The following is a 20,479-nucleotide window of genomic DNA, read 5'->3' as shown; positions in this document are numbered from 1 at the left end:
TGACTAACCTATGGTAGGTAATTCAGCTAATTAGTTGGTGGAGTTGGAATCTGAACCCGGGTCTTTTTCCAGAGCCCACATTACTCCTATGATCTGTTTTATTAAAGAGAGATTTCCAGGGCACATAGGCCCCCAACACTTCCCCTCCCTCCTCTCTTTCTCCTTCCTAACTGCAGTTCTTATCACCTATTGTTTATTGTACCTCCGAAACAATAGCTAATGACTGTATTACATGCTCTAGAGCTTGGGGTGATTTTATTCCCTGAAGCAGAGAAGAGGTTATGACACAAAAAGGTTAAGTGGCATTGGGTGAGGTCACAGAGTCAGTGAGCAGTCAGCAACGCCACCTCTGAATCCAAGCCTTGGGTAACTGAACTCACCCGAAGGACTTTTGGAATCTGAGTTTAATTAAGAGAGTTATTTTAATTTTCCTTCCTATCTCTGACTTTCCATTTTATTGCTGTTTGATAATGGTAGATATTGAGGCCTCAGGCGTTTTTCTTTCCTAGTGTGTTTTTTTAAAAGACTGAACTTATCATATAGAAACCACTTGCTTTAGAGTTAATGTTTCAAAGTCTTTTTCTGAGTATGACAGGGACAGTTGCCTTTTCTCAGACAAAAAAGGAGACCACAAATGCAGCTCAAACAGGTTGTTAATTGAGAGCTTGAGAACTTTTTTTTTTTTTTTTTAAATCTTACATTTATACCAGTAAATCAACATCTGTGAGTCATAAACTCGCTCTGGATCAGCCGTTAGTGGTCTGAATGTTTTTGTACCTGCCTTCAGTAAAGCATATTTTAGCTCAAAACTCAGAGATTCTTTGTTTTGTTGAAGTTTAAAATTTAGAAGCAGATAACATTCTAGCACACTTTTGGAGAGGAAAAGTGAGTGTTCCATGATTGTTTGAAATTAGGTGTATTTTTTGATTTTTTTTTTTTTTTCCCATTAAGTTTGGGGTGAAATTGAGGGAGGGCTAACAAACAAAGGAGAAAGTTTGCTTTTTACATATTCCATATGTTGAGGGAAGTCCTATATGATACTGACATATTTTGGACATCTTTCATGCCAATCTCCATTCTCCTACCCTCCAATTCCTGCACCCTTTTCTTGACCTTTTTTGACTTGATGTTCCCAGTTTAGGGAGATTCAGCACTTGGTTGGATGTAATTAGCTAAAACCTAAGGAATGTTTAAAAATACAAATCTGTTTTCTCCCTAGTGTGGAAGGAACAGACTATTGAGTTACAAGCAAAACCAAACAAATTATTTGTTTGATTTTTTTTTTTCTTTTGAGTGCCTTAATAATCAGTAGATACAGTCTTGAAATATCTTGCTCAAATAAATGAAAGGCAAGGCTTGATTGCTCTCATTTTGCTGGTGGGGAAACTGAAGCACATGTGAACCACACTGGATATGGGGTGTTGGGAATAGAGATTCTGCTCTGTCAGGAGGGCAAAATTGCTGGCATCTTTTAATCCATCTGCACAAGCCATAGCATATGGAATTCAACCCATGAGTTAGGAAGACTTGGTGGCAGAGTAGAAGCCCACAGTGAGCAAAAGAATGATAGTTCCTTTTCAACACATATTTATTGACCATCTGTTATGTCATAGGCACTGGGCTAGGCATTGTTTATTTTTAGGATATAATAAGATGAAAATGTCTTTTGAATTCCATAAAAACATTTAGAAAAATCTACTTGTGTCTTAACAAGAATAAACATTTTCATATATCAATCAGGAATAATCAGGTATGACACAGGCCTTGATTGGATTGTGCCAAATATATAAAAATATTTTAACCTGACTTTATTAGTGATCATTATCCCAAGGAAAGTTCAATGAAGTCCAAGATTAGATGTATATCTTTTGATTACATAGAGGTTCATATAGAAGAAACTTTCCTGGAGGTTTTTGGTGATCCCTGGCTATCTCATTTTGTTCAACCTCATTTTCTGACTTGGACTCAAACATTTTGATCTTCTGTGTTTAGGAACTGGGTTAGAAACAGGATAATTGACTAGTTGATTTGTCATTGTTGAAGAACTAGAAGGAATATATTTTCTCATTGCTAGAGTGAGAAGTGTTTACAGTTGAATCACAGCAAGCTTTTTAGAGTCTCAGGTTGATGGGTGTTAGGAGCTGTGTTTAGGCTAACGTGGGGAAGAAAGAGGAGGAGCGGACTAAGGAAGAGAGAAAGAGTTGTTCAGAGAAGTTGCATTTGCAAATAGAAAAGTACTTACACTTGGATTTTTAAAAAATAGCATTTTCTTAGAATAGCACCAACCAAACAAAATTCCCCCAAACGACTCTTTATTTGCTCAGTCCTTATACTAATGTTCCAGTCAATAAGGCTGGACTAGTGTGAGAAGGTTTTCTTGCTGCTCATTTGGGTGTGTGAATGTACAATTCATTCATCAGCTGTTTCCCTAAGCTTTTCCCAGGATCAGAAGTGTCTGTTCTTGTCATCTGGAGGCCAGTATTGTTTTCTCATACCTTCTGGAAACACAGCTGGATTCCAACAGTCTTTGTTCTTTCAAAAATTAGGATGATCACATACAACTATTTTCTTCTGGTCACTGAAGAAAGGGGTATAATCTGGAGGTTGGACCAGGAGCCAAGGACTTGCTTTGTATTCCTGGCTCCTTCCCTTATTTGCTGTGGGAAACCTGCAAGTTACCAATGCTCCAAGGAGACAAAACTGGTTTTAGGTGCAGGTAAGCAGGTGTGTTAAAATTTACCAGTCAGAGGTTACAGTTAAAGGCAAATGATGGGAGTTCAACATATGCTTAGAAATTTGGAAACAGAATTAAAAATATCTTTTGCAGAGGTTGTTTAGGGAGCTTTATGTTTAATCTTTTAATTAATCAAAGGTGGATATCAATGCTTGACTCCAGCTATGTTACATGATTCTATGTACTGGTTGTTTTGCTAATGAGGATCAACTCTCTCCATTTATAATAAGTAATTATCAGTGGCAAATTGTGAATTATTCGGGATCATATTGTGTTATCTAAGGTGCTGGGAGTCGCCAAATGTAACAGGGGCTGTGCATTGTGATTCTGTCATGATTGCAAATGATGTACTCCAGAAATTCAAACCAGAGCCTCTGCATTATCACTTTTTTGGTGGTGGTGGTGGGAGGACTGTCCTTTTTATCTAGTAGAGGACAATCTGTGAAAGGAAAGACAAAGCTTTAGCCAACGGTGACATAATTAGAGGAACAGAATAATTAGAAAGAAACTACAGCTTTCACTTCTATCCACCCAATGTATAGGTAAAATTGAGTATTTCTGGAAGTCGGCGACTGGGTTCCAGTTTAGGGCCTCCATTATGCACTCCCCCGCAAACGCAGGTTTATTTGGGCTTGCATTTTGGGGTTCCATGTAGGATTGGTTCTGATCAAGCCCAGTAAAGCAAGATTTCTGTTTACCGAAGCTGTCCCTGTCAATTACCATTCCACGGGTGGGTTTTGAAAAGCTAAAGGCTCCGTTTTAGAAACAGCCTTGGTTCCTGACTCACTATCCGGCTGGAGTCCAATATTCAGAAAACCCTCTGAGGACACCAGTTCATGAAACTCCTGGGTCTGCCCACAGGCTCGCCCCTTCATCCACATGCCTCACGTCCTGTGTGTCAGTCTTTGTGAATGAATGATGTACACGCACTTGGAAAACTATGCTGCTACCAGGAGCGGGTTAGCAGCGGGTGACCAAGTCCTGAAGAATGCGTGGAGAATCAGACCGACTTTCCCCGAAACGGTCGAAGCAGCCCCTGCTTCTGGCCTGCTCAGTCGCTCGGGATCCTTCCTCCCTGGCGGTGGGTTCGGCGGCCCAAGCACTGCGCGCTTAGCGGCCGGCTGGTTGGGCTCAACGCGCCGCCCGCGCTTCCTTTCACTTTGGGCCTCTGGCGGCGATTGGCCGCGGGGGTCCGGCTCGGCCCCGCCCCCTCGCTCGGTGCCCCGCCCCTGGCTCCCTCCCGCGTGGATCGCCTGGGCCGGGGCGGGCGGAGGCCGGGGTTCTGCACTGCAGGAACGCCCTAAAGAGGAGGGGAGAGCGTTGGAGGAAGAGAGGGAGGGAGATCGCGGCTGGAAAGAGTAAGAGCGAGCCGTAGCAGCGCCGGCGAGGGCGGAGAGGAGGGAGCCGGGCTAGTGTCGCGGAGGAGGGAGAGGGCAAGGCGCAGGCGAGGCTGGGACCCAGGCGCGCTCACTTCTCCGCAAAGTGCCAACTTCCCGGGAGACAGTGCCGGGCGCGCACCGTCCAGGCGCTGGGGAAAGTCAGCAGGAATTTGAGAGTTTGGGGGAAGAAAGTCGGATTTCCCCCATCCCCTTTCCCCTGTTAAGAATCCCTATTAAAAAGAAAAACAACAACAGTAGCAGCAAACTTGCTATCATCCCGTCTGTCCCCCACTTCTGGCACCATGAAGGCGGCCGTCGATCTCAAACCGACTCTAACCATCATCAAGACAGAAAAAGTCGATCTGGAGCTTTTCCCCTCCCCGGGTGAGTGGTGACTGCCGAGGCCCCCACCCAGCTCCGGGGTCTCCTCCACTTCTGTGCTTCTTCGTTTCTCCCTTCTGAGCTGTGCGTTTCTGCAGGAGCAGGGGATGCTGTTGGCAGCTGGAGAGAGGGAGAAGCGAGGAGGAAGGCTGTTGGTGGCCCAAGACCCTTGATTTGGGTGGTGGTATTTATTTTCACAGCTGCGTTTTTGTGAGTAGTGGGGGGAAAAGCTTACAAAATTTCCAGCGTCTGCATTCTTTTATTTTATTTTTTGTAATTTCCCATATAAGCGAGGCCCTCTAGTCTTTATTTCTTATGATTATTGAGGGCTCAGACACCACCTCGTAGGACATCGACTCTGTGTCCCTCAGAATGCAAGCTGGTTGGAGTACCCTGGGCAGTAAAAGCTGGAAGGGTGTCTAACGGGCTGGCCCTAGAGCCTGAGAGCTATTTTCAAATAATGTCTTGCCTTCCTGAGCTCCCCTGTCACATGTCCCTGTGCTGTCTAGCTCCTGTTTTCTAGGTTGAGGGATAGGAGGCAGGAGGAGAACTGAAAGTATCCTCTTTGGAAAAGTCCGATCCTGTTTACACAGGTTACTAACTTTATTCATTTATCTTCTGCGGTCAAGTTGTCCTCTGGTACCAAAGATCTTAGAAGAAAAGCATCCCAACACCAGATGAGACTTGTGTCTTTGGTTCATGGTGTTGTCTAATTCTTTTATTTGTAAGGTTTTAAAGAAGACAGGGGTAGAAAAGAAATTTCATTTATGTCTTAGACACAAATTTTGGTGCTGAGCAGATGGAGTCCAACTGTACAGGATTCCTGGAACTAATGCAGTTCGAGAGGGAATATGCTTTCTTTAGGGGAACTGCCAGCTATTCTTAAAGATTAGTGGTCAGGGAGGTGAAAGCTATAGGGAGGAGGTGATACATTCTGGAAAATAATCATAGTATCATGCATCTCTATTGTGCCTGATTATTAATAAGTTTAGTTACTATCGCCTGCCCTTTCTTTGCCTCTGCCATAATTAGTTGCTTATTTTAACCCTTTCTTAATCTGCCTAAATTTTCAACACAAGCTAAGTTGATGTTTTGTCATTCTGAGATCTTTCAGAAATGTTAATAAAGACATTTAAGTCAGGTTCCTTCCCCATGGGTCTCCTAACTTTCAATCCCAGGATTGCTCTGCACCGGGAAGATCAAACTTCTTGTCACCAGGATGATGGTCAGAGCAATGCTGAGATCTGCTATAGCCATGGAGACATTTCAGACTTAGAGCTACAATTCAGAAATGATCCTTTATAATGGTTGCATTTGGGGGTTCAAGGGAGCCAGAGTAAGTTTGGTTTGTCACAATTGATCCAAACCATATATAGGAGTAGAAAGATAGTTCACAACGTAGACATAAACTCAACTAATAGGTCCTTTCCTTAAAAATGGCTTGTTTATATGTGTTGTTATGTGTGTTTATGGAGAAGAGACAGATTTGGTCATCTGGGAAATGTCATGAAGATATGTCAGTTCACATACCTACAACAGACCTTTAGCGCTGGTAATGAACAAGGCCCCCTGACAACACATGTTTTAGATCACAGTAAACAGCTGAAGCATGTTTTTTTTTTTTTTTTTTTTTGAATTTAATACTGAATCTTAGAGATTTAAAGTATAAGGTACTATTATTTTAGATAATGATAAATGTGAACCCTGTGCAAGTAACTTGATTTAACTTTCCCATCTGTAAAATGGATACAGTGAAGCTTATTGCTGTAGTCAACAGTCATTACAATAAGCACTTTTCAATGAATTTTTTGCTCATAAAGGGTTTCAAGCCACAGAGCAGGCTGTGTAAGTCACCTTCAATACAACAAAATTTTAACTGGCCAAAGAAAGCTGGCAGTCTTTTGCCTTTATTATATTAAGGTTTGATTTCTAGCACTTTCTTGGGGAAAATAAAAAGGAAACTTGAAAATATATGTAGAATAACTAATTTTTAGCTTAACTTTTCCTTGGACTTTAGTTGCTTATGTGTAAATATTATGCCTGTGTTATAGAGAGGGAAACAGAGGCACAGAAAAGGTAAGTAACTCATGTAATAATATCCAGAAAGCCAGTGGCTGAAGCAAAATTAGTTCTAGTTTCCAACTTCTCAGTATTATTTTCATGAGTACTATTATAAGTTACCATTGAAAAGCTTAGCAAGAAACTTCAATTAAGACCTAAACTTGCAGGTGCATAGATGGAAGAAACTTGGCCAGGCTGCCTACTTTTCAGTGCAAGGACAAGACATTGACTGAATGCAGGTTTGCCTTGCCCATCAGACCATATAGGACATGTGTTTAAAGTTTAACTGTTCACAGCGTGACTTTGTGTCCACAGCTGTGACTTAAACATTTGTCAGAATGATTTTCTTTGGGTTGCTTAATTTCTTATGTGTGGGGACAACTAGAGATCTTATCTGGCTTCAGTGATTAAGCCAAAATTTCCTTTCTGCCCATTCCCAAATTTATGAGAGCCAAATATTAGCAATAGGGAGGTGGGGTATCTGAACAGGAGTCAAAAGGCCTGGAGTATTTACCTGCCTTTGTGGTTAGAAACTGGCAAGAACATTTATTCACTTGTATTCTATATTGAAACCTCACAGGATTTTGACAATGTGAAATACCAAATTAACATATACTTTGAAATAACATTGACTCTGAGTGTCCCTCATGAGTATAAAGTGGGATATACTGTTGAATTGCACCATTCTCAGATCTTAGATAGGCTAAAACCAAACACAGCCATTGAGCTGTTCCTGATTCTTTTCTTGATGTGTAGTTCACCAAGACGCGGTTGAGGCCACCAAGGCTGGGTGCCAAAGCAAACACATTCCCAAGTCATTTCATTTTTCCTCTCCTTCCCCATTCCACTCCACCTTCTTGGTGAGGTGAGCCTAGTTCCAGATAAGAGTTCTAATTCTGGATGTTTACCCATTTATAGGACCAGCCCTGATGTGCTTTCTACACAGGGAAGAGAGTGTCTATGGGTGTGTGTGGGGGCTTTTATTGTTCTGAGAGATAGGAAGAAGCTTCATCCTTGGCCAGCATGGACAGTCTTTGCATCTTCATCAGTGTAGACAGAAAAACAGAACTACTGGGCTATTAGGATTAATTGAGTGCTTCGCTCCCAGGTCCCCACTGACCGCACTCCATTAATGACTAAAAAGCCTGGTAGTTCAGAGCAGGGACTCTGGAGCCAGCCTGTCTGGGTGTGAATCCCAGCTCATCCACTTAGGGGCTGTGTGACTTTGGGTAATTACTTAATCTCTCTGTGCTTCACTCCTGCATGTGTTTAATAATCATTTTACTTCATAGGGTTGGCAGGATTAAAACTATGAATATAAGCAAAATCTTAGCAGTATCTGATCTGTAATAGATTCTATTTAACAGTTAACTGGAAAGCCAATTTACAGAAAGTGACCTCCACCAGTGTAGGATTTTCAGAGGCCCTTGAAATTTTTGTGAGGCAGTAGGAGAGCTGCATTATATTAGTATTTCAATATATTAGTATTTAAGAGGGAAAGAGGGTAAAGTTAAAGAAGACTACTTAGTTGAGATCTCATGCCAATGAAGCTTCTGTGTTCCAGAGAACAAACATGGTGAGCAGGTAACTTTCAGAGTGTCTCAAGGCCCAGCTGTCACAGTTAGTGGTCCAGGGGCTGGTCAGTTACTTAGGGAGATGGAGGTATCAGTGTTGCCTCAAAGCAGGAAGTTCACCAAGTCTGGGGTCAAGGGGGACAGGATTGGTAGAAGAGTGGAGTTTTTCCATTATACAGGGTTGAGAAATGCAGCATGTCCAACTATTATAAAACATCTCACATTTTATTTATTTATTTGGTTGGCAGAACTTGCATTCCTGGCATTTTTGGTTGGTTTGTGTTGCTGTTTTTTTTTTTTTTTTTTTTTTGTCTGTGTAACATTTTTTTTCCCCTTAAAGAGGCCAGACCACCATGTAGGAACATTGACTCCCTCCAGGAGACAAAGCAGCTCATGCTCAACTTCCCAAAGCCCAGCTTGCTCTGGGCTCCATCAACATCCCTGCAAAGTCTCTGCAAAATGGAGAGCTGGTTGGTATAGGTCAAGATTTTCTAGGAAAGAGAGTCTCCCAGTTCCAAAGAGTATGGAAGATAACTCTCCAGTGGCAACAGTGACAGTTTAATTATAGCCATCTCTCTGTTTGCAGAATAAATAACACATGATTATGGTACCATTCCACGAGCTTGCCTTGAAGGTGAATTCTTGCCTTTCCAGAGTCACTTCTACGCTTCACATTTACTTTGGGATGGGGGAGATACTATTCTCTCCATTTTTTTTTCAGATGAAGAAAATGATATTCAGAGAGGTGCATACTTTGTATAATGCTACATTTCAAAACTTATAAACTGATGGGATGTTGTAGGCATTTTGTACCTATAGTAAAAGAGCCACATTATTCTCAGGAACTCTGGAACTTAAAACATGAGTGTTATGAGAAGGCAGTGCAAGTTGGTGCTTTGGGGATTCAGCCGGTTTGGGGTTTCAGGGAGTACAAGGGTTTCCCTGCTATCTCTGCAGTCAGGTGGCTTCATTATCACCTGAGTGCTCCAGACTACTTGGGGAAAGGGTGTCCCCACACCTGGCCACCCAGATGTGTTACTTTAAGAAGATAATTAAAGGTTCCAGCAAAACTGACCTCAGATGGTTGAGAAGAGAACTAGGGTTCTTGTGTTTTCAATGTCTTCCAGATGTCCTTGGCTGGCTTGCAGGTGGGAAGGTGGTAATGTTCATTTCCAAGATCGATCATTCCCTGAGCCTCCAGATTCTGCCCATTTTTTCTCCTCTATGGGCCATTCTGCTTTGCTTTGCTTTGTTCACAATCTAGATGATAAAAGATGTGGATCAGCACCCAGGTTCATTTTCTTAAGACAGTTGAAGTTTAATTTCCCTGCTTAGAAAGAGGCAGTGGGAGTTACATTGGAGGTCCATGCAGCAAATAGATTTTATTTTTTCCCACAAGATCGTTTTTTTTTTTTTTTAAAGTCCATTTTGTGTGTCAATGCATGTTGTTTGGAGTTATAAAGGTCTAAGGAAGGAAGGGGAACCCCAGAATTCTTCTACATGCAGACCTGCCAGCCATCCACAAGTGCATGGCTAATGGAGAACCAAATTCCCTGGCTCCTTATCTATAGCTAAGCTATTGGTTCTTCTATCACCACATTATGGGTGGGGGCGGGGGAGGTGTTTTCACAAATACTTAGCATCCTTGGATCCACGTGGTCAACACAAAGAGGAATTTGTATATGAACAACAGTCCCCATGTTTTACATAGCAGCTCCATAATGACACTTTGGTCCCATTTCTCTGCTCAGATAGAATCCCTGATAGGATTTGCCTGAGTTTGCAATAATTCAGGGGTAGCAATGTCAAGTCCTTTAAAATCTGTCATATTTTACCTGTTATGTGTCTTTAGCAGCTTTTCTCAGTTGGGTTAAAAACAGCTTTTTTCAAAACTTCAGTGGATGTTTTCCAAATTTCATCAATAGGCTATTTCCAATTGACTGCTTTTCTGAAGCCCTTTCTGTGTTACCTTTTTCTTTTAATTGTATAGTTTATTATCTCTATGCAGAAAGATATTGGTATGTAGTGTAGGTTGTGGTAGGTCTGATTTCATTGGCAAAGAGCCATGCTTACAGATACACTCAAAATATTGCTATGCAAGCCATAAATATTTATTATTTGTCCAACATTGTCAGATTTTCCAGGTTCTTCCCAGTTGATTACAGCTAGGGTTCCAGTCGGACACTTGACACTCCAAATGTGGCTTCTTACTGTCTTCATATGACTTTTTTTTTTTTTTTTTCAGTTGTGATTTTGTGTAACATTCAGTTCTATGTCGGAGAGTTGTAAAATAATCTACCTAGAGAGTGCTATTAGACCCAAGTAGAATTGGGGATTTTTGGATTATTGGATTTTAGATCCTGATGGCATATAAATAGGGGGATCGTACAATTTATCATCCAAACTAGAACATTCTTGAGAGTATAAAGGAGCACTCTTTATAATACCAGAATGATAAGACTGAGCTAGGACTCTTCCAGAAGACATGGATCACTCCATTTAGACACTAAATTTGGATCATAAGACTCTTTAGAATGTCTTCACTCAGTTGCTAATCTGAGGGTTTAAACCATGCAAAGTAAGTAAACAAGACGAGATTAAGAATTTGAAACAATTTAAATTCACTGTGGTTTCCCCCAACCATGAGCTATATTTTTACATTTGTTTTTGACACATAATGTAATATTTCTCAGCGCCTGAGAAACAAGTCAAAATCAACCTCAAACAAATTCACATCAAACATTTGAAACCTTTCAATAGCTTCAGGTAGCTGTGATAGCTGTTAATTTTTGCTTTGCAAGGTTCTGCAGAGGAACTGTAAACTTTACATGTAGTGTGTGTGTGTGAGAGAGAAAGAGAGAGAGAGAGAGAGAATGATCTTTTGAGTTGAGGGAAGTGTCATTCCATAAGTGAAGACAATTAAAATTTTTGTTTTGTTTCAATGTTTATCCAAGATGAGAAGTTTTACTGCTGAGATAAAAAGGGGCAAAAAAAAAAAAAAAACTTTTTCAGGCAAGGGTATCTATTAAACCGCGTGTTTGTAGATATATAGTTTTTGAATTCTTTAGGAACTCTCACTATGTGATAGGCACTATACCTGTTCAGTTTTAATTAATGTTGTTTTTTGTACAATTATAGTTTTATACAAGAGTAACTCGTTATTCACATTCAAAATAAAAATGTGTCCTTGAGTAGTTTTAAAATACCTTTTTGGGAATTCATCACAGAATTTTCAGTGGAAAACTTTTTTTTTTTTTTTTTTTAAATACTACTAAAGTGAATGACAACAAAAACAAAAGTAAACAAGTCCTTGGTTCATCAGGAAGGGTGGAGGGGACTGGTGGGTTCAGTTGCAACATCTTTTTTTGGCGCTACAAAAAGAAAAGAAGAAGGAAGAACGAGGGCCGGGCAAGAGTAAGAAACTGGGAGAAAGAACTAATGAAAGAATGAACAAACAATAGGAAATAATTTTAAAAGGAATGAAAAGAGTTAAGCAATGTTTCCTAGCCTTTTGGAGAAGTCCCCATCTGGACCAAGGGTTGCACTTGACTGGGAATCCCAGCCTCAGGTGGCACAGCCGGCAGTCTTGGGTCTGTTGTTTTCGCTCTTTGGGTGTTTCTGAATACTTTAAAATCAGAGTGTATGACTCATCAGGGTGACTTGAGGGATGTTCTCTGTGGGTTCCAGGGGCTTCCATGGCTATTAGTGCAGGGGGACCAGGGTTTGAACTGATGAAAATATACATGGATCAATGGTTATTTGTAGTTTCTGTGCCTGTTGGACCCTCTCTTCCATCAGTTCTGGAGTAGGTCAGTTTCGTGGACCAGCATCAGGCAGAGCATGGCATTTCTGAAACATTTGAAGGAGGCAAAAGAACAGGGGAAGGGGGGAAGGGCAGTCTTCAACATAGAAAAGAACACGAGAAGTCTTCAAGTTTGGAATGAAAGAAAGGCTTACATATACCAGAAGGAAAAGTCTTGGTTGTAGAAAAGAAAGAGGGAAGGAGGTATAAGGCCAGGACCACTTAAGTAGCAACATGTGGAATCTCAGGATGATTTTTGCCTTTGAAAGTGGGGAGATTTTTAAGGACAGAGCAGTGTTATTGAATAGGCTTATGAGAGAGGTGATTTTTTTTTTTTTTTGCATTACTTTTCCTCCCACTCATACTGTTAGTTGTTAAAACCTCTATCTCAGTTTATCAGAAAAGCGTTAAACCTCAGAGAACATGACAGAATCAAGCAGGTACATATTGTCAAGGTACAAATGGAAAATAATCTAGGTCAGGCAAGGGTATCTATTAAACCGCGTGTTTGTAGATATATAGTTTTTGAATTCTTTAGGAACTCTCACTATGTGATAGGTACTATACCTGTTCAGTTTTAATTAATGTTGTTTTTTGTACAATTATAGTTTTATACAAGAGTAACTTGTTATTCACATTCAAAATAAAAATGTGTCCTTGAGTAGTTTTAAAATACCTTTTTGGAAATTCATCACAGAATTTTCAGTGGAAAAAAATTTCATGTGATATACTTTTATACTCTAATATTTATACATTTTTCCTATTTGCTATTTCCTGCCTAAAATTTTAGTTAATTCTATACACTGTGCATATGTTGTTTTGCATCATTGAGAGGGAATCACACATGATAATAGTAGAAAGTAAATATTGTGTATAAAATGAATGGAGGGTCCACTTTGGGGGCCCAGCACCAGCTGGAGGGTCAGGGGGCTTCGATTCTGGCCATGACTTTGCAATCATCTGTGTGATCTTGGATAAACCATTTCATTTATTTTTTTCTGGCACTCATTTCTTTGTTAGTCAAATAAATTAATTAGAAAAGATGACTTGTCTAACGCTCTTACTTTAGGTTATATTTAAAATAACTGAAGCTTGCAAAGAGTACTGACTGTCATTTAAGAAGTGGGCAGTTTGCTAAATTCTGTTGATAACAACTCAAGTCATTTGGGGAACTGGGGGTGCTTCTGTGAAGGGCAACTTCTGAAGGGAGAGGTTTTAGGAATTGATGCAGGTCTTGCCCACTGTTGGGGAAACAAGTCTCAGGGTGACACTGGATCAAGCGTCACACCTTCCTTTTGGTCTTGCAACATGTAACAGCTTCATTTCTCTGTAAGGCTTTGCTACTGTGGCAGTGGAAGGAAGCTCTAGCATGGGGTCCAAGCTGGAGGAAGGAGATGTGTATTAGGGGTCCTGTAGGTGAAGGGGACTCCGTTTGTGCCATCAGACCTGAGCACGTGGTCTGAGTAATGAGCTTATTTCATCTAAGCTGCCCCTTCTTGTTGCTCTGCTCTGTTGAGAAACAGTCCCCTCCTGCATCAGGAATGCGTGCTGCTGTGAGCCACCTCAGCACCTCTTCCTGACAAACCCAGTGAGTCAAGGCCCTGCTGCCTGTTTGCAGAGGGAAAGGCCCGGGCCTGCTTGCTGGGCTGTTCACAGGATGGTGCCTGGGCAGTAACCAGCTGACCCTTGAGCAGCACAGGCTACAAGGTAGAGTCGGGGACAGACAAGATAGCACCTGCTTTGGCTCCCCAGCCTTCCAGGAAGCTACAACTAACTGTGTGTTGGGTGTGGTCAGCATAGTCTGCCTTGCTTTTCAAAAGCCGCTCTTGTGGTAGTGGAAGTATCTTTTCCCTGCACATCATTGCTGTCTGAAATCTCACTTTATTTAGTTATTTCCACATTTTGAGCAGGATCTGTCACAGTTACCCTTTTCTTCAAGAAGCAAGGACCTAAATTCAGCAAGCCAACCTTTTTGGGAAAAAACAAGGAAAGTGGCTGTCGACCCCAGGGTAAAGTTTTATATACTGGTGTGCATTTTCACTTACCTTTTCTTTTCATGTTGTGTTTTATTTTCTATTAGATATTGGATGCTAACTTTGTGCCAAGAACCTCCTTATTTTACTCTAATACATGATATAAAGCATAATTCCATTTTACAGATGAAGAAACAGGTTAAACAACTTGCCCAAGGTCACTAAGCTGTGGAGTGGAGTTTAGATTCAAACCCAGCTGTAGCCAATTCTAAAATATTTCCAAGAATTCTTAAGAATTACTAAGAAATTTCCAAGAATTCTTTAAGAAATATTTGGATGTTTGTTGAATCGGGGTGAAATACTAAGATCTGCTATACATATTGCTTACCATTTCATCTTAATACTTGGTTATAATCTAGTAGGTAGTGTTTGACATGTGCCTTTACTACATTTGAGCCCATAGTAATCCATCAAGGTACCAACATTTTACAAATAAGGGAGGTGCAGAGCAGGGAGGCCAAGTTGCTTCCCCAAGGTTGCATGGGAATGAAGTGGCAAAGTTAGATGTGACGCCAGAATTCACCAAGTGCCCTCACATTTGCATCCAGACACGCCCATTTCCAATATATTTTTGTTTTAATGAATAGTGAGTGCATTCACTTGAACTTTAATAGTAACCAACAGTAGTGTAAAGTCGAAGTGTCAACAAGGCATTCTCTTCCCTGTTTTGCAGGTGATAGTTTTCCTCTGCATACTTTATATGTACTTAAGGAGTCCCATGCAGTTGGCTGACTGCTGAGCTATGAAGCAGGTTGCATGAACCCCAGTCACATAGGATCTAGAGAGGTTGCACCAATATCCATGTTAGGATGGCAAGATAGTTCCTTCTCAAGAAGGAAAAGGAGGATGGGTGTGGTGGCACACACTTGTAACCTCAGTGACTCCAGAGGCTAAGGCAGGGAGAACTTCAAGTTCCAGGCCAGCTTGGTAACTTAGCAAGACCCTGTCTCAAAATAAAAAGGGCTGAGGATGAAACTCAGTGGTAGAACACCCTTGCGTCCAAACCCTAGCACCACACACACACACACACACACACACACACACACACACACACACCCCCAACAAGAAAAAGAAATGTGAATACATTTTTTTTTTAATTTAAAAAGATTTAAAACACACACACACACACACACACACACACACACACACACACTTGTATTAGGGAGATAATCTGATACAACTAAAATAATATAATCTGATACAATGTATAAATATACACACATACAAACACATATATGTGTGTATATGTATTTATACACCCAGAGTTTAGCAAAGTTGTATTGGATTATCTCCTTAACACAATGTGTTGTTCTTACATTCCTAGCAATAAAAGTAAGCTTCCCTCCCACCCCTATCTAGTTTTGGTCATGCTAGAAACCAGAGCATTCCAGAGCCAAATGACAGGTTGTTAGCCCAGGAAGTATTCCTTTGGTATGTTGCTATTTCCTTACAAGTGGGTGTAAATCCTAGGTAACCAGTGGTGTCCTTGGGTGCCTCTGGATTATTGGGGAGGAGAAGGTGGCCATGGGAAGTAGGGGGTGGGACATCTGATTGTAGCGAAAATACAGAGAAGAGTTTTAATTTTGGCATTTTTTAAAAATGTGGGACTTTATTAATGCTTGCCAGGAAAATTTTAGCACTTGTAAAGTAAATCCTAGAGTGACCACAGTGTATGTCTCCTTAAACTGGAGTTCAGGCTCCTGGCTTAGTACTCTCCATTTGGAACAGCTTTGGGTCAGGCCTAGGGGTCCTTGATCTTGCTCTTGCCAGGTTGAACATTTTCTATGCTATTGACTGAGCAGGTCTGCATGGGTGGTCGTCCATGTCCTTCTGTTGTCTGGAGAAAGAATCAGAATACCTGAGTCTGTTTTCACTCTGAGACACCAGATGATCGTCACATCTCTGCATTGTCTCTGTATTCTTCTTGAAGGAGTTTGCTTCCAGTGAGTGAGTTGCCTTTCTTTGGGAGAGAGTGGGAGAGATAATGAGTTTACATTTCAAAAGTGCTCTGGAGTCATTGGTGAGACAAAGAGTATTATTAAATTAGTGGGAGATGGGATACAAAGTGGTGTTGCTGAATACATAAGAACTCTCCATGGGTGAATCATGCACATGTGTACAGGAAATGCATTCTTGATTTCACATAGATCAAGAGTTCAATATTACACCTTCTCTGTCTCCTAATGGAAATCAAATGTTCTTCAAAACTGCTGGGTGCTTTTTCTTGGTCTCTATATGTAGCTGTGTTGCAGGTACAAGGAGTAAAAGAAGTGAAGCTAATACTTACAGAGCACCTACTATGTGCCAAATGCTTTATAGAAATAGTTACTTTCTTTAAATAATTCTACAATGTTGGTGTTTTAATCCTCATTTTTGTAGGTAAAAATTGATTTCAGAGTGGTTCAGATAATTTGCCCAGGGTCATACACTTTCAAAGTTATAAATATGAACTTAAATCTTTCCTGATTGTAAAGGCCTGCCTACTTAGAACCTTATTCTGAGAGAAAACTTGACAACATTCTTGTAAGAGGCCTTGGTTCTGTGCAGTATGTTCTCTTTCAGACTCCTCATTTTTTATCAGGGTGAGGAAGAAAATATTCAGTTTATCTATAAATATTTACCATAGAGATGTGTAGTAGAGGGAAAGGAGAAAAAAAGAAAAACATAGTTCATGTAATTTCCATGGTACATCTGAAAATGCACCATGGACAAATGAAAGGAGATAGACAAATGAAAGGTGGCTTACTAAATTTAATAAACTTGGAGGTTCTTTGCCCCCCCGCACCCCATTTCCAGACTGGGACATCGAGGAATGAAGAGAGGGCTCCACCCGTGCTTGAGAATTTTCCAGGGAGGGGACATTTGGAGACACAAGTCTAGGCCTCGAGGCCACTTGATGCAGCAGGAATGTTTGTAGAAAAATAAACACACACATGGAATGAATCGACATCTACGTGGTGGACCTAGAGTCGACCTCTGATTCAACTGGAGATTTTTTTTTTTTTTTTTTTTAATAAAGCACCTATTTCTGGATTTAAGTAGGTTTCTCTTAGGGGATCTTTGTGGTTTTTCTATCTTCTGTGATGGGTGGGTCCGTGGAAAAACTTTGAAATTTCATGCTGGATACAGAGTCTCCAAAGGATTTGGGTGCTGGGTGGACAGTGACTTAATTTTTAATGAGGTAGGACCCTGAAAACTTGCCCTGGACTCTCAGGACTTTGCCCAGCATATTCTGCCTCCTGGCATGGTGCAGGCAGTGAGCAGTGAACAAAGATAAAGCAAATCTCCAGTTGCCCTTAGCTGCCTTGCTTTGTAAGAAAATAGTATTTTCAGTGCTTTTATAGGCTAACCAATTCCAGGGAGATAATATTTGAATTTCCAAAAATTGGTACAAGATACACACAAGGCTCCTCCTACACAAGCTAGTCACAATATTTGTTAATCTTCCCCAAATTCCTGTTCCGACAGAGTCTAAGTGTAATTTGTCTCATTTAGTAATTGGTACTTGATTCTTGTTTTAATTTCTCAGGTAGGCTTATTTATGCCACAGATTTCTTAGCATAATCTTACGGTATAGAGAAATTCACATTTTCCCATTTGGTAGAGAATATCTCCAAGTCAAAGGGAAAAGATTTAAACTTGTGTTTTTTTTTTTTATCGTCAATGATCTTCATTTCTGAATCACATCACCTCATTTTATGATGTGGGTTATAGTAATATTCCTCACTTGAGGCAAGTAAGACAGCCCTGGGTTTGAATTCAGACTTACTGCTTACTAATTTGTCCTCAAAATTATTTAACTTCCCTAAGCTTTGCTTTTCTAATACTTAAATGGAGATAATAATAAAGAGCTTTCAGGACTTTTTCAAGGATTAGAGATAATTCCTGTAAAATCCTTCTTCACTGCCACAGGGTCTCAACCAACAGTATTATCATTATCTCGCAGGCCACCAAATTCTGTACAAATGTTCATTGCTGCTGATGCTGTTATTACTTCAGCGGTTGTTAAAATTGTGGTTACCGTTAACCTGGTTACAGAAAATTTTCCACTTGACACCCCCATAACCAAGTGGGCCAGAACAGTCCCTGTGGCCAGTTACATGATTTTCCAATCCCTCTCACACGTACTTACCATGCCTGAGTTCGGGCTTGGGTCAGTTTCCAACTCTAAAGTGTTATTTTCAGGCTTTACCCTGGCCTCTTCAATGTGGTGGCTTCTTAGAATGGTTATCAGGACCCCAAATTATTTTCATTGATGAAGTACTCCTCTTTGTCTTGGCATCCTTTCTTTCCTGAGACGTATCCTGAGCATGGAAGGTTTAAGAGGGGAAACCATAGACTGCTGACACAGAAAGGGGCTTACCCTTGTCCCAGGTGTCACTTCTTAAACCAGACTGCCCTCCTCAAAGGGACAGTGAAGGTCCAGGTCAACAAATTCATTTGGCAACCTCCATAAGATACGAAAATATGGGAACAAGCCCATTGTCTTCTCTTGCCCGGTCTCTGGCCTGTCCCCTACATGTGTGTTAGACTATGTCCACTCTAGCCGACTTCCTAAAGTGCCGTGCAACTAAAGAAATCTGTAGTAACCGTGTACTTCTGGTGTTTGCCAGTTGCTGATTGCAGTGGTTGATTTACAGCCAGAATCTGGCACCTAGAAAAGGGGATCGTGTGTCTTTAAACAGCTGTGCGCCAGTGTGTGTAAATGTGCTTGCTAATCCAGTGACTAATTCAGTATATTATAAAGAAGCAATGAGCCAGCTGCCAAGGCAGGGCTGGATCCCAACTGGAGTGGTGTGTAAGGCTCAGAGAATTATTTCTTGAATTCTGACACACACACACACACACACACACACACACACACACACTTCCCTGAATTTCATCTTGTCTGTTCCCTGAACTAGAGTCAGCACTTGCCTTTTCTGGTTCCTGCCCCTCCTGCTCCTCTTCCCTCCTCCTCCCTGTGTTTACTCATCTGAGGGTGGGGCCCTGCTCAATCTTAGTCAGGGCCAGGGAACCAATCAGAGCTGCTTCAGGGCATTCCAGGGGACCGAACTCACAGATCCCTCTCGGAGAAGAATTTCCCAAAAAGATCCTTTGCCGTCACAGTGTTGTGACTACGCCTTCTTGAGTTCCCGTCCGGGGATCTTGTGCCTATGTTTGTTTGCTTGAGGTTCACCTTCTATCTGCCCCCGCCTCTGTCACCTTACTGGGGTTGGGAGAGAAACCTCCAGCCAGGGAGCAAGAACCAGAGTCTAATGAATACTTCTTTCCTCAGTGAGCCTTGTAAAAATGCAAACGTTGATTGCTTTGGAGGAGGGCTTGGGCGGCCTTTGCTGGAATCATCTTTGGGCAAGGGTTTTTGTTTGTCTCTTGGAGTCCTCGGTCTTTCCTCTGAGTTCTCAGCATAAGTGGTCCCAGAAGCTGCAGACACCAGGTGTCTGCCTCTGGAAGTGGACCTTGCCCAGCTGCTCCCAGTGTCGCAGTGAGCATAGCCTAGCTAACATGTCAAGCATTTCCATGTGTCAGAGATAGGTGTGGGTGGCTCATCCTCTGTCTTCCCCTCTCCGTAATGTCATCCATCTATTGTTGGCACTGTCCTTGTCAGTGTATCTCCCCTCCCCATCAGCAGGCTCTTTCCTGGCACCTCCTCCAGTGCTTCTGAAACCCAGCGCCTGCCTCAATCTCCATTGCAAAACTTCTCACATTAGCCATCATTGTAGTATTTCTCTCTGGTTGTGAGCACATAGCTATTGTTTGAGCAATAAGGTGCCATTTGTTTTGTTCACTAGAAGGGAAACTCCAAATGAAGGGTCCATGACTCTCAGTTACCAAGCAGATCCTGTTGCATTACATGGTGGGTCAGTAGATCCTTCTCTTTTAAAATTTATTGTTATTTAAATTGAGATAAAATTCACAGGACAAAAATACATCATTTTAAAATACAGGGTTCAGTGAGTTTTGGTACATTCAGAGTTGTTCACAGTCGTTGCCCACATCTAATTTTGGTATCTTTTAATCACCCCCAAAGTAGCCCCATGCCCACTCTCAGTCCATAGTTCTTCGTGAATTAAAGAACTGCTGTCTATCAGGGAATGAGGAAGTGGGCCCCTGTTGTCAATGAGAGCTTGGAACACACACCTGGGTGAGCTCTGCATCTCCCCATCTCCAAGGACCTTTTCAGTTCCTTCTCCCTCCTCACTCAAGCTCAGGCTGCATTGAGATTGCTCTCTTGGTTGGACTCCATGGTGGAATGAGCCAGTGTATGTCTGGGCTGGGTGGAGATAATGAGCGCTTTCACCAGCTGCATGCAGACAGTTCAGTCCGGGGAGCTTGGGCTGTGGTGGCTGCAATTTCCTAATGGCTTCCTGATGAGGCAGAGCCATTTATTAGCAGCGGATGAGGGCTTTGCATCCTGGTCTCTCCCTTTCCCACCTGACCCAGGCAGATGGAGAGTGGCTTGGGCTGCCTGCCCCTTGCATTGATCCCTTTTCCTCTACTCTCCACCTATTGGT

At 41.6% G+C, this 20,479-nt stretch overlaps 1 protein-coding gene across 4 annotated transcripts in view; it reads left to right on the top strand.

Moving 5' to 3' along the window:
- The window catches only part of ETS1 (ETS proto-oncogene 1, transcription factor), a 126,922-nt gene that overhangs the window by 58,353 nt on the left and 48,090 nt on the right, over positions 1–20,479 (top strand). The window contains exon 1 of one of the 4 annotated variants that reach the window (XM_079104129.1): positions 4,056–4,497. The exons of 2 other annotated variants lie outside the window; for them this stretch is intronic. In XM_079104129.1, the coding sequence (XP_078960255.1) occupies positions 4,416–4,497 (82 nt within the window). In that variant the 5' untranslated portion in view covers positions 4,056–4,415. Of the gene's footprint in view, positions 1–4,055; positions 4,498–20,479 lie in introns of those variants that run through there. One more of the 4 variants, XM_079104128.1, reaches the window with a different exon arrangement.

The sequence above is a fragment of the Sciurus vulgaris genome, assembly GCF_902686455.1.
Source record: "Sciurus vulgaris genome assembly, chromosome: 11".
NCBI classification, from domain to species: Eukaryota; Metazoa; Chordata; class Mammalia; order Rodentia; family Sciuridae; genus Sciurus; species Sciurus vulgaris.
This window is presented reverse-complemented; position numbering and strand designations above follow the sequence as displayed.